Genomic DNA, 13,725 nt, shown 5'->3' with positions numbered 1-13,725 from the left:
ATTATGCTTAAAATTACGTCCAAAATATTGGACCAAATAATACATCTATTACCCCTCCTCAAGTGGGACTAGTGAGATAACGAATTCCCAACTTGCGAAGAATAAAAGTAAAGGACAAATGTCCCAAAGCCTTAGTTAAAACGTCAACTAACTAATGACAAGTAGGCACATATTGGGTGGCAATGTTTCCAGAAATGAGCTCATCCCGAATAAAGTGACAATCAATCTCAATATGATTCATACAATCATAAAAAATGGGGTTACTAGCGATGTGGAGAGCCGACTGACTGTCACACAAGAGGTACATAGGGACGTATGCAAAATGCTAAGAGTCTTCAGCAAAGACTTGAGCCATTTTAGTTTTCAAGTAGTAACCGTAATATCACGATATTCAGCTTCAGTAGAGGAACAAACAACAATAGGTTTCTTTTTGGTACGCCAAGAAATACGAGAATGTCCAAGAAAAACCACAAAGCCAGTAAGAGAGCGACGAGTGAGAGGATAGGAAGCCCAGTCACTGTCCAAGTCGCAAAGTGAAAGACGATGTAGGTCGTAAACAAATACCTTGGCCGGATCACCCTTAAGATACCGAAGAACTCACAAAGCAGCATCCTAATGGTGTTGTATTGGATTACTTAGAAACTGTGCTAGAGTGTGAACAACATAACTAAAATCCGGGTGAGTAGCCGAAAAGTAGACCAAGCGACTAACCAAATACCAATATTGGCTAGGTTGACCAAAAATATTAGTAGTAGACGAAGTAAGATAGTGATTTTTCTCCATAGGTGTGTCAATAGGGCGACACCCAAGCATACCAACTTTAGTTAATAAATCTAGAACATACTTGCATTGGGATAAAAAAATCCCATTGGGACCTCGAGCCACCTTAATACTAAGAAAATACTTCAAATGCTCTAAGTCCTTCATATGAAAACACGAATGCAAGTAATCCTTAAAACGAGAAATCAACGTGGAAGAACTACCAGCAATAATTAAACCATTCACATAAACCAACACATGGATAGAATAAACATCTCGAATAAGGCTAAATAAGGAATACTCAACACAAGATTGAGTAAACCCATATGATCGCAATGCATCATACAACTTAGCGAACCACTAGTGAGGAGTCTGACGTAACCCATATAAAGATTTGCGTAAGCGACAAACCATAACAGAAGGAGTAGAATAGCCTAGGGGAGGACGTATATACACTTCCTCAGACAAGTCACCGTGCAAAAAAGTATTATGCACATCCATTTGATGAAGTTCCCAATGAAAAATAGTAGCAACAACAAGAAAAATACATACCATACCCATTTTCACAACTTGAGCAAAAGTTTATGTATAATTAGTGCCAACACGTTGTCGGTTACCATGAACCACTAGACGTGCATTATAAAGTTCCACCATGCCAAAAGAGGTACATTTAATTCTATAAATCCAACCAATGCAACCGGGTTAAAGTCCAAGTATCATTGCGTTCCAAAGTAGAGATTTCCTTAGTCATTGTTGTTTGTCATTACGGTGATTTAACAACCTCTATAAAAGAGGAAGGCTCTTTTATATCCAATAGAGCTTCTAGATAACACTGATGAGTGACATAAAAATTATTATAATATACAAAACACGTAATGTTAATAGGCTTACCTGAGGTCCCTGAAGGTGATGGTGGTGCGGTAGTAGGGGGTCTATATTTTGTTGAACCACTATATTAGTCACATGATCGCGAAGACGAGTCAAAAAAGTTTTAGTACGCAAGCCACAACACAATTCCTTTGGGACCGAGGCAGTAGTTGTGGAATGAGAGGGGTCGATCAAACTCTCCCTAGAGTTAATACCCATGTCATCATCCGAATCAACCCATAATAATGTTGATTAAAATATTTTTTCCCATTTAGTTTTAGCCGTATCCAAAAGAGAATCCAAGTAAGGGAACTGATCTTAAAAAAATTGAACATCACGACTTACAAAAAAATTAGGGATTTAAGATCATATATAACCACCAGTCCCTTTTTACCAAATGGATATCCCACAAATATACAACTACGTGAGCGTGTGTCAAATTTATCTTTAATATACGGGGAATTGGAGGCATAACATAAACAAACAAAAAACTTAAGGGAAGAATGATGTGGTGGTTTACCAAAAAGAAATTCATACGGAGTCTTAAGATCCAACAAAGGTGTTGGTGTGAAATTGATTAGGTGTGCAACAGTAAGTACACATTCTCACCAAAAATATCGCGGAAGCTTAGCTTGAAAACATAACGCACGAGCTACATTAAGAATATGATGATGCTTATGTTCAACTCTACCATTTTGTTGAGTCGTATCAACACAATTTTTTTTTTTATAAAAGAATGCCTTTTTCGACAAAAAATGATTATAAGGAGGTAAATTCATGACCATTATCCGAACGAAACACACGAATACGTTTATAAAATTATGTTTTTGCCATCTTATAAAATTGCTTAATCAAAGCACCAACTTCACTTTTGCAAAGCATCAAAAAATACCCATGTAATGCGTGAAAAATCATCAACGAGAGTAAGAAAATAACGAGCTTCACAACCCGATAAAGGTTTGGTCCCCAAATATCATAATAGACTAAATCAAAAACAATAGTAGCACAGGTAAAAATAACAAAAAATGAGCACATGTTTGTTTGCTCATAGAACAAATATGGCAGTTCATAGAATAACCTTTATTCAAAGTCTATGAAATAAAAGGTAAAGCGGAAATAACTTTCATAGAGGGATGACCTAAGCGCTGGTGCCATAACACATCAGATCCTTTATTAGAAACCGTATGAGCTTGAATTGTTGTAGCCGCAATCAGATGAAAAATATAGACCCATGTAGATAACACCCTCACTCTAATTAAGTTCCTCAAAGTGCGATCCTAAATAACACAAAGCATATTAGTAAAAATAATAATATAATGGCGGGAAACATTGTGTTGAGATACCGATTATAAATTACAAGTCATCGATGGGACATATAACACATTATCAAGAGACAATCCACCAAACAAAATACCACCAATTTTTGTCACAGATATCGCAAACCATTAGGTACACCAACACTAGTATTAATTGAGCTAGTGTTTGAAAAAAATTTAAGTTACCCATCATATGATTCAAAACCCCGGTATCAATAATCTAATTATTAGAAAAAGACATACTCGATAATTATTAGAAGAAGCATTGATTCCATTCACAATTTGCAACAATTATGACAAATGCTCATCAGAAGTAGACAGAAAATATGCACGGTCAATCGAACCGGTAGAAACCTCACTAGAGGAGGCAACTGCCATGTGGGAGGCAAGGCTATGCCCCAAAGATATGGTATTGCGGCGAGGAGCAGCCTGAGATGTGCAGACAGATTGTGGTTGCTATCCACCATGACCACCGCGAGCACCATTCTTAGCACGACGTTCTTGATACCACTCCAGATAGCCATAAATCCAAAAGAAACTATCCTTCGTATGCCTTTTTTTATTACAATGTCCCCCGCTTATCCGAGCCATTGACGGACTTGTTAGAATGCCCTAAGACTGTAACATTGGCTGAAAAACCGATAGCCTCAGTCCTAGGAGTAGATTTCCCTTCTAAAACAGCCTGATTTCATTCATCATAAACAACCTTAGCATATGCAATATTAAGTGTAGATAATGGATTCATCATTATAATAGAGGAGACACAATTACCAAATTTAGTAGCATCCAATCCCATACAAAATTGATGGAGAATAGCATAATTCTAAATTCATGTATACTCAGGTGCAGCCGCACATGTGCACTTTGGTAGCTTCTCAATCGCAGCTAAATTATCTTGTAAATGACACAATTCAGAATAGTATTTAGAAACATACTTACCATGTTGCTTACACTCAACAATCTGAGACTTAAGCTCCAAAATACACGGTCCATTGTCCACGTAAAATTGCTCATGAAGATCATCCCACAAAATCTTAACCTTATATGAATAACGAATGTGACCCCGGATCGATTCATCCAATGTATTCATGATCCATGCATTAAGCATTGAATTAATGATACCCCATTGAGAAAAATCTTGATGAGTGACGGCTGGAGGTGTGATATCACCATCAAGGAAGCCTAGTTTGTTCTTCGCACGAAGATTATTATACATCATACGCCTCCAATCTTCATAATTATCAACATTTAATATAACCGGGCTAATAATCGAGCTTGTATCTTCACTAGGATGAAGGTAATATGAAGAGAAATGTTCATAATGAGCAACAGAGAAGGTTGCAGTAGTCGGTTTAGATGCCATGGTCGGGGTTTAGAGCTGACTAGGGTTAATTAGAGGAAGAGACGCTAAAAGAAAAAATCAACGTTGAAAATTTTGAAGAAAAACGAAATCTCTCATTGAGAGAGCTCTGATACCATAATAAGATTGAAAATGAGTATGTATATTTTCTCGATCTATGTTCTGTGAAACAACTCACATATATATATACAAAGTCCATAACTATCTCTCTAAATTATGTCTAGAATTACGTCCAAAATATTAGACCAAATAATATAACTAATAGTAGGAAAATCGGTCACAAGAATGTTTTGAAATTTATAGGTGCATGTCAGAAGATTTAACAATCATGTTTCTAATTAGACAATCATCATTTGGGATCGACTTATATAGTAACTCTCATTTTGGAACGTGTTAACTATTTTGTGTTAAATTCAACGGAATAAGATTTGATGTAGCTAAAAGAAAAAAATTGAAGAAATTTATAATAATTAGTTGATAGAATTCTACTTTTTCCCAGAGTTCATGTCCAAACTGAGGGTCTATAAGTATCTACACGAGTAAAATGATGCATTCACAATTCTTTCTTTACTAATAGATGCAATTGATGTTTCTAAAGGGATGAACTACTTGCACCAAAACCATATAGACCATCATAACCTAAAGACAACAAATATTAAGAATAAAAATGAATTGTAGTTTAATAAACATTACTTCAGTTTAAAATATGACAACGTTTCGTTGAGAACATGACATGCAATTTTCAAATTTAATTCTACAGAAATAAAAATACAGATTATCAATTTTAATATTGTATTAAACTGGAATGTCATGTTTGTTATTTCAGTTTTATAAACATGACATTCTCGTTGATGACATTCTAGACATTTAATTTAAGTTTAAAAATGATATGACAACACTTCGTTGAGAATATGACAACGTTGTATTAAAAAAATGACAATGATGTATTGAGAATATAACAACACTATATATGTTGTAAAGTATAATATATGTTAATAATTAGTTATATACATATTGTAATCAATCTTATTAATTAGTATTATCAAATTAACCTATTGTGTTATAGACATATATGTTAATAATTAATATTATTAATGTTAATAATTAGTATTATCAAATTAACATATATTTATCAAGTTGTAATATATGTTGTATTTATAACATGTCAACACTGTATTTTTAACATGACTACATTGTATTGAGAAAATGATAACGATGTATTGAAAATATGACAACACTGTATTGAGAATTGTTTTAGGGGTGCATTCATTGTATTCATCTAGATAAAGGAGGAAGACACAAGTGCAAATTTCATGAACCGTTGCAAACAGAGGGAAGAGTTTCAACCATCCTCTATGTGTTAGCACCTCGTAAACTTTTTTTGCAGTCAATACACCCTACAAAGTAACAAAACAACCCAAAGGAGAATTTTAAACATTAGTTATGTATGTATTAGCTTGCTGTTATAATTTGAACTTACTATAAGATGTACATGTAGTTTTTGGCCTTGCAGTATCTCTACTTCAAATTAATCAAAGGACCAACCAAAGAAGTCAAAATGGAAAGAACAAATTATTTTCTTTACTGACCGTTCTTTCCTCTCTTGTATATTCTGCATCCTCTCATTGTAATGATTTTCAATATAAAGCAACTACAACCTTCTGTTTTGTAACATTGGAGGATTCTTCGTCTGTCATCTTCTTGATGTCCTCGCTTCAAGAATGAGTCATTTCTCAAGAGTCAAGCATTACATCGAACATAAGTTAAGTTAAAATGAAGAATATGAAACATATTAATGGAGCTAATATATAACATAACAATGTAGTTCAAAAAATATGACAACGCAGTTCAAAAAACATGACAACGCAATTCATAAAATATGACAACACAGTTAATAAAACATGATAACACATAATACAAAATTTTACAATGCAGAATAAACATAAGTTATGTTAAAATACAGAATATAAAACATAATAATCTAATTAATATACAAAATGACAACGTAGTTCAAAAAACATGACAACGTAGTTAACATGACATCGTAGTTAATGGAGCATGATAATGCAATTAACATAACATGACAACGTAGTTAACGCAACACAGTTTAAAGATGAAACATGAAATCTTGCACTTAAGGTCCTTAAGAGTTTGCCAAGGTTTGTACTTAAGCCTCAACCTGAAATCAAATACATCTTTATAGGAGGAGGCATTATCTGCCATAGGCAGGGTTACTATCAGTAGGAGAAGAGAGACAATCTGTATTTGGAAATATAAACTTCCTCGTCTAACTGAAGAATATTCCATTAAAGGCTACTTAAATGGTTTAAAAGAAGAAATAGTTAATCCTATCAGAATTTAGAAACCAAATTCTTTATCAGAAGCTATGGGCATGAACAAGCTGAATGAAAGGACTAATAAGAAATTACAAGATGCATTCTGTGAATCATTGGCACGAAAATGCTACTTATCTAATAAGGAAGTCTACTTTTGCCTACACCGAGGCAACTTGCATTTAGTAATAGGAATAACAACAGTGGAGTCTCCCTTAGACCATGTACGTAAATTTATGGTACTTCGAGCAGTAGTGGTGTAATTCATAAACCCATAGCAATCAGTTAGAATTCTAGGAGGACTAATTTGGACAAGAAAACCATGGATGAACAAAGAAAGCGGAATCAATGTTTTAATTGCGAAGAAAAATAGGAATATTGACACATGTGTAAAACTGGTCTGATTATTATGAATATTGATGTGTGTGAAAGGAATATACAATTGGAAGAGGTAGCTGAATACGGAAATGAAATCCCGAAAGAAACACCTTTATTTAACATAGAAGGAGGTCAGAACTTTGACACCATGAAGGTTAAGGGTACAGTGGGAAAAAACAATGTGTATATACTGATAGATTCGGGTATCACTCATAATTTTGTGAACCCTCAGGTACTTCATAATACTGAGTTCGTAAAGACTGTTGTTGAACAACTAATGGTAACAGTGGCAAGTGAACATCGGTTAATGAAACAATGAATGTGTTGGTCTTAAATGTTTTTTCTCAAGGGACTGAGTTTGTTATAAATTCCAAAGTGTTATCAATTCAAAAATATGATATCATTCTAGGAGTGGAATGATTATCAAATCTTAATGGTATAAATTGGAATTTCAAAGAATTACTAATGAGTTTTGAATATTTGGAAAAATAGTAAAACTGAAGGGTGACACTATAAGTAAGGTAGAATTGTTAGATGGCAGCATGCTAAAAATGGTAGTTAAAAAGGGAGCTGAAGTAGTAGTTATTACTATCAGGGAGGAAAAAATCAGTCCAACAGAATTATATTCGATAATAGCTTCCTTACATGAGAAAAATGTGGAGGACCAATTGAAGAATTAGTTAAAGGAATTTGAAGACTTATTTTAGAAGACGACAACGTTACCTCCAATTAGAAGTTATGATCTTCAGATACGTTTAAAGGAAGGAGCAAAGGCATAAGCTTGAAGCCTTACTGGTATCCAGTTCTATAGAAGGATGAAATGAAGAACATGGTTAAGGAAATGCTCGATGCGGGAATAACCAGGAAGAGTTACAGTTCTTTTTCATCACCAATCATGCTTGTTAAAAAGAAGGATCAAATCTGGAGATTATGCATTGACTATAGAAAGCGGAATGAAGAGACTATTAAAGATAAGTTTCCTATTCCTTTGATCGGAGATTTAATGGATGAACTTTATGGTTGATCTATTTTTTCTAAACTTAATTTGCATTCCGGCTATCATCAAGTACAGATGAATGAAGAAGATATTTGTAAAACAATTTTCAAAATGCATGAAGGGCAATATGAGTTTGTGGTGATGCCTTTTGGTTAACCAATGCCCCATCGACATTTTAAAGGATAATGGATGACATTTTTAAACTTTATCTTAGAAAGTTTGTGTTAGTATTCTTTGATGACATTCTTATCTATAGTAAAAGTTGGAATGATCATATCAAACATCTAAGATTAGTTTTTGGTCAACTAAGACAACATCAACTAGTGCTTAAGTAATCAAAATGCGGTTTGGTTTGTCTAGAAATTGATTATCTGGGGCATGTGATCATAAAGAGGAGTAATAATAGATATGTCCAAAATTACAACTATCAAGGAATGACCAGAATCGAATAATCTAAAGTAGCTAAGAGGTTTTCTATGATTGACAGACTACTACCAACGGTTTATCAGAGACTATTGGTCAATTGTTGGATCATTGACAAAACTGTTAAAAAAAGGGAAAGTTCGAATGGAATGATGCAGCTACAATTGCTTTTGAAAGACTCAAGGAGGTGATGACCAGACCTTTAGTACTTAAACTACCAAATTTTGAAGATGAATTTTTGATTGAAACAGATGTAAGTATGATAGGAATGGGAGCAGTTTTGATACAACAAGGACATTTGATTGCATTCATTAGCAAAGGTTTGGGGCCAAAAAGCTACAAACTCTATCAACATATGAACAAAAAAAATTCTAACTATACTACATGCCATTAAAAAGTGGAGACACTATATACAATTCAAACCATTTGTGATTAAGACAGACCATGAATCACTTAAACATTTGCTTGAACAGAAGATAAAACATCCAAGCCAAGAGAAGTGGCTATACAAATTGGTGGGGTTTGAATTTTCTGTCTAATACAAGAAGGGTAAAGAGAACCTGGTAGCAAACACTTTATCCAGAATTTCGTAGGGAAGATCATGTTATGCTATTTCTGAATTTTTATCGTTCTTAATGAAGAGAATCATACAATAATAAGAGAATGATGAGAATTTGAAAAAGATTATACTTACGTTGGGAAGAGATGCTTCAGGGGTGGAAGGTTTCACTTTTATTAATCAATAATTGAGGAAAGAAGGAAGGATTGTAGTAGGTGCTGATCAAGGGTTGAGAAACAATGTAATTTTTATAATGCACAAATCAACGATGGGTGGACATTCGGGGGTGATGGTCACCTATTAGTAACTTCGACAAGCTTATCATTAGAGAGGATTGGAACGGGATGTCCGAGAATACGTAAGAAATTGTGATATTTTCCAACAACAAAATGGGAAACTCAAGGTTACAAATGTTTGTTACAACATTTGTCTATTCCTAAGTCAAACTGGAGCGACATATCTATGAATTTTATTGAGGGGTTGCCTAAATCTAATGGGTACTCAACAATTTTGGTGATAGTAGACATACTTTCGAAGATGAAACATTTTATTAGTCTTCGACATCCATATTCATCAAATACAATTGGCCAGGTATTCCTTGACAATATTTTTAAGCTCCATGGTATGACCTTAACGATTGTTAGTGATAGGGACAAGATATTTGTAAGTACATTCTGGAGAGAATTATGTAAGCTGTAGGGTATTCAATAAGCCATGTCATCGGTATATCATCCACAAACTGATGGTAAAACTGAGGTACTCAACCGAAGTTTGGAAACGTATTTATGTTGTATGGTTGGCCAAAAGCCTAAGTCATGGGTAACTTGGTTTTCTTTAGCAGAATGGTGGTACAATATCAACTTTCATTCGACAACCTTATCATCACCGTATGAGATTGTATATGGAAAACCTACACCAATCCATTATCCTTATATGTATGGGAATTCAAAAGTAAAAGTAGTTGATCTTAGTCTATCTACTAGGGAAGAAGTCCTTAAGCTGCTGAAATTTCATCTTTAAAGAGCCTAAAACCGCATGAAACAACAAGATGACAAAAAATGGGTGGACTGTGTGTATGAAGTAGGAGATTGAATGTTTGTTAAATTATAGTCATACTAACAATTGTCAATTCGAGGAAAAATGCACAAACTTAGTCCAAAATTCTATGGAACATTTATGTTGGTGGAAAAAATTGTAAAGGTTACATATAAGCTGGACATTCCTTCAACAACACGAATGCACAATATTATACATATTTCACAGCTAAAGAAAAGAGTAGGTGCTGTCTTGGCTACTCTTCATATTCTAATCTTATGCACTAATGATGCTTTAAAACCAGTGGCTATTCTAGATGAAAGAGTGGTTTGAAAAGAAGGAATTAGCGTGGACCAATTCTTGATAATTAGATGGTCTAATTCCTCCGATGATGATGCAACATGGGAGGAAGAATCTTAGCTGATGGATCGTTATCCCAATTTTGTGCTGTTAGTGAGGAAAACTATTTCTAATTCTCATCTCGTTTGTGATCGAACAAGATGTGATGGAGAGGCTAATGTTACGAAGAGAATTGAGAATTGGGGTTGTAAGCCCTAGAATAAGCCAATGGGTATAATTGTCAGAAGTTTTTTTTTTTTTAAATAAAAGGTGTGAAAATAAGTTGGGTTGGACAGTTGTAACTGGTTTGGTGGGAAAACTTGGAGGGAAAAGAGGCTACAACAATTGAATGTTTAAGCAACAATTTGAGAATGGAAGACATTCAACCAATAATTCAATCACAAGGTTAGTCATACCCTCTCTCCTCAATTCCTATTCTCCTCTACAATTATAATCCCATTTATCCAATTGTAGAATCTATTATCACAATTCTCTTCTTATCTCTTCTCATCCTATCCAATCTCAAGCAATTACTAAGGTACTATCATGTCTTAGATTAAACCCTAAACCCTAAACCGTTAAATCTTGTACTTGTCGTTGTTTCGCAGTTTTTTAGCCACTGTCGCTTTTGAAAACGATACCATATCAAGTCACCAATATTTCTTTTAGGAGTGATGAAGCTTCATGAGTTCTTCTGTTTTCCCATGTTGGTACCGTTAACCCACACACTTGTCGTTGTTTCGCCGTTCGTACTGCTATTTCTTCTATTTTCCTATCAAAGGTTGGTGAGTTCTTCTCTTAGGAGGTATGAAGAGGCCGGGGCGTAATGAGTTTCAAGCGGAAGAAGGCTAGGGTTTTGAAAATGAAGACGAAAAGGCGCGCTTATACTTTTTTTAATCCACCATGGCATGCCACGTCGGGAGTCGCTGCACCAGTCGCCTCTATCATTTCATATATATATATATATCATTTTTAATATAGTTTTTTAATGACCCGCTCCATGTTTTGAGGACGGGTCGAATTGCTAATCAATAACCTGACCGTTTACGCTCATATAACGGATCGTGCGTTGTGGTACTAAAACTCGGTGATTTATAGTTAAATATTATTATATATATATATATTACATTTCTTATTCAAACTTGAATTATACTTGATTTTACTTCTCCCTCGTACTAATAGAGTGACTTCTATGTCAACTATGGAAAAATAAAAAGTTACTCATCTTTTATGTACTTGAGAACCTCTGCTCCCAATTTGTCGTGCCCCCACTGTTCCCTCTCACAGGGAAGGGCAATATCGTAATAAAAAAGAGTTTTTTTATTACGATATTACCTCTCCCTTGTAAGGAGGAGCACGGAAAATTAAGAGTAGAGAATCAACCCTAAAATTTTAATAATTTCCATCTTTACTAGTTTTCTATTACAAGCTAATAACTAAAAATATATCTCGTTCATTTTATTTAAGAAAAATAATTATCACTCTACAATTTTCTTAAGATTAATTAAATGGTTGCTACTGATATTTTTTAAAATGGAATCAATCAAAGTTTATAAATATAAATGTCAATTTTATACCAATATATATTTGAAGTTTGTATCTATATATGAAATATAAAATGAAAGACATTGAAGAATTTAATTGATTTTGAACCTAAAAGAAGAATATTGAAAAAATATTTAAAAATGGGAAATTAACTAACTACTTAGAACACAATACTCTACATTTCGAAATATGTAAGAATGTGATAACTAGCTACTTAGATGACACTACTCTACGTGAAATTAAAAAATAATAATAACTATTTATTTTACATTTTTTAGTCTTAATAATTATTAATTTAAAAATATTTATAATAATTATTTGGATAAAAAATAAAATGTTCATACATGTAGGAATATTTTGTAATCTATTTTTAAAAGTATTTTTATATTTAGTTTATGATTTAAATAATAAATAAATTATTAATTAAATAGGTTTCTCAATTAAAAATAATCTGAAATAACTAATTCCATGGACCTAATAAAGAGTGTCACCATGCCATCTTAAAATTTTTTAAATTATTTTTTATGATATAATTTATTATTTATTTATTTAATTATTAAAAAAATAATAAAACTTACCTTTTATCCAAAATTTTTAACCATTTTTTTTAAAATTCTATCCTTAAGTTTGTTTCAAACTTACCCCCAAATTACTCCTAAACCTAAATTCAACACAGAAAAAAAAAGTAATAAGCCTCCACGGTCAACAAAGGCGACCCAGATGAAGTCTAATAAAAATAAAGAAAAAAAAGTAGTTGAAACTAATATATATATATATATATATATATATATATATATATATATATATATATATATATATATATTAGTACGTTGTATAAAGATAGTAGTAATAAGACTAGCCGTAATAAAAAAAAAAATGACTAATAATGTTCGGATAATGGTAAGATGCCTAATACTAATATTTAGCTTAAGCGTGGGCGTGAGTAACTGCCGTGGAGATGCCCCAGCAGGAACCACGTCGAATGTGAGGGTGAGGGCCACTTATCATTTCTATAACCCCCAGAAGGTTAACTGGGACCTTTACGCCGTCAGTGCATATTGCTCGACATGGGACGGGAACAAGCCCCTCTCTTGGAGGATGAAGTATGGTTGGACCGCCTTTTGTGGTCCTTCCGGTCCAAAAGGGCAGGCATCGTGTGGCAAATGTCTCTTGGTACGCATATTTATATGAGTAATGATAAAGAACGGAAATTTGATGTCATAAATGGTGTCATGCCAACACGTGATTGGACCTAGAAAATAAAAAATTTCTCTTATATTAGATTTAAGTCCAATCACGTGTTGGCACATCATTTCCGACACTATTCATGACACCAAATTTCCGCTCTTTATCATTACTCTTAACATATATATGACTCTAATAGCGATTGGGATTGTGATATAATTAATATGTACTTGCAGGTGACAAACACACGGACAGGGGCAAAAAGAACTGTAAGGATAGTGGATCAGTGCAGCAACGGAGGGTTGGATTTAGACGAGGGAGTGTTCCGGCAGCTTGACACCGACGGGAGTGGGATTGCCCAGGGTCACCTTATTGTTGATTACCAATTTGTGGATTGTGGCAATCATCTCCAAATATATTCTTATTAATTATGGTGATCACCAGTTACTAGCACTATATATATCATCAGCTGGAAGGCTAGTTTCCTTTCAGAAAATAAAGAAAAAAAATAAGTTAATGAGTTTGTACCACACACACTTGTTATAATAAAAGTATGCATATGCAGTATGCATGTTAATGGCGATGAATATCAGTTTCATCATCGTTTATATATGATGTGGAAATAAATG

General features: G+C 33.7%; 2 protein-coding genes across 2 annotated transcripts; one reads left to right on the top strand and one right to left on the bottom strand.

Annotated features, from left to right (window-relative positions):
* Positions 1-363: 363 nt before the first annotated feature.
* Positions 364-3,466, bottom strand: LOC124924420 (uncharacterized mitochondrial protein AtMg00810-like). Its single transcript, XM_047464463.1, has 3 exons — positions 3,297-3,466; positions 712-1,045; positions 364-579 (listed from the first exon to the last, which is right to left on the bottom strand). Exons 1-3 carry the CDS (start codon positions 3,464-3,466, stop codon positions 364-366), a joined length of 720 nt encoding a protein of 239 aa, XP_047320419.1.
* Positions 3,467-12,808: 9,342 nt separating this feature from the next.
* LOC124924419 (pathogenesis-related protein PR-4-like) lies at positions 12,809-13,524 on the top strand. Its single transcript, XM_047464462.1, has 2 exons — positions 12,809-13,084; positions 13,333-13,524. The coding sequence occupies exons 1-2, from the start codon at positions 12,809-12,811 to the stop codon at positions 13,522-13,524; spliced, it is 468 nt and encodes a 155-aa protein (XP_047320418.1).
* The last annotated feature ends 201 nt before the right edge of the window (positions 13,525-13,725 follow it).

Source organism: Impatiens glandulifera, chromosome 2 (genome assembly GCF_907164915.1).
Source record: "Impatiens glandulifera chromosome 2, dImpGla2.1, whole genome shotgun sequence".
Lineage (NCBI taxonomy): Eukaryota > Viridiplantae > Streptophyta > Magnoliopsida > Ericales > Balsaminaceae > Impatiens > Impatiens glandulifera.
The sequence above is the reverse complement of the archived record's forward strand: the minus strand, read 5'-3'. Positions and strand labels throughout refer to the sequence as shown.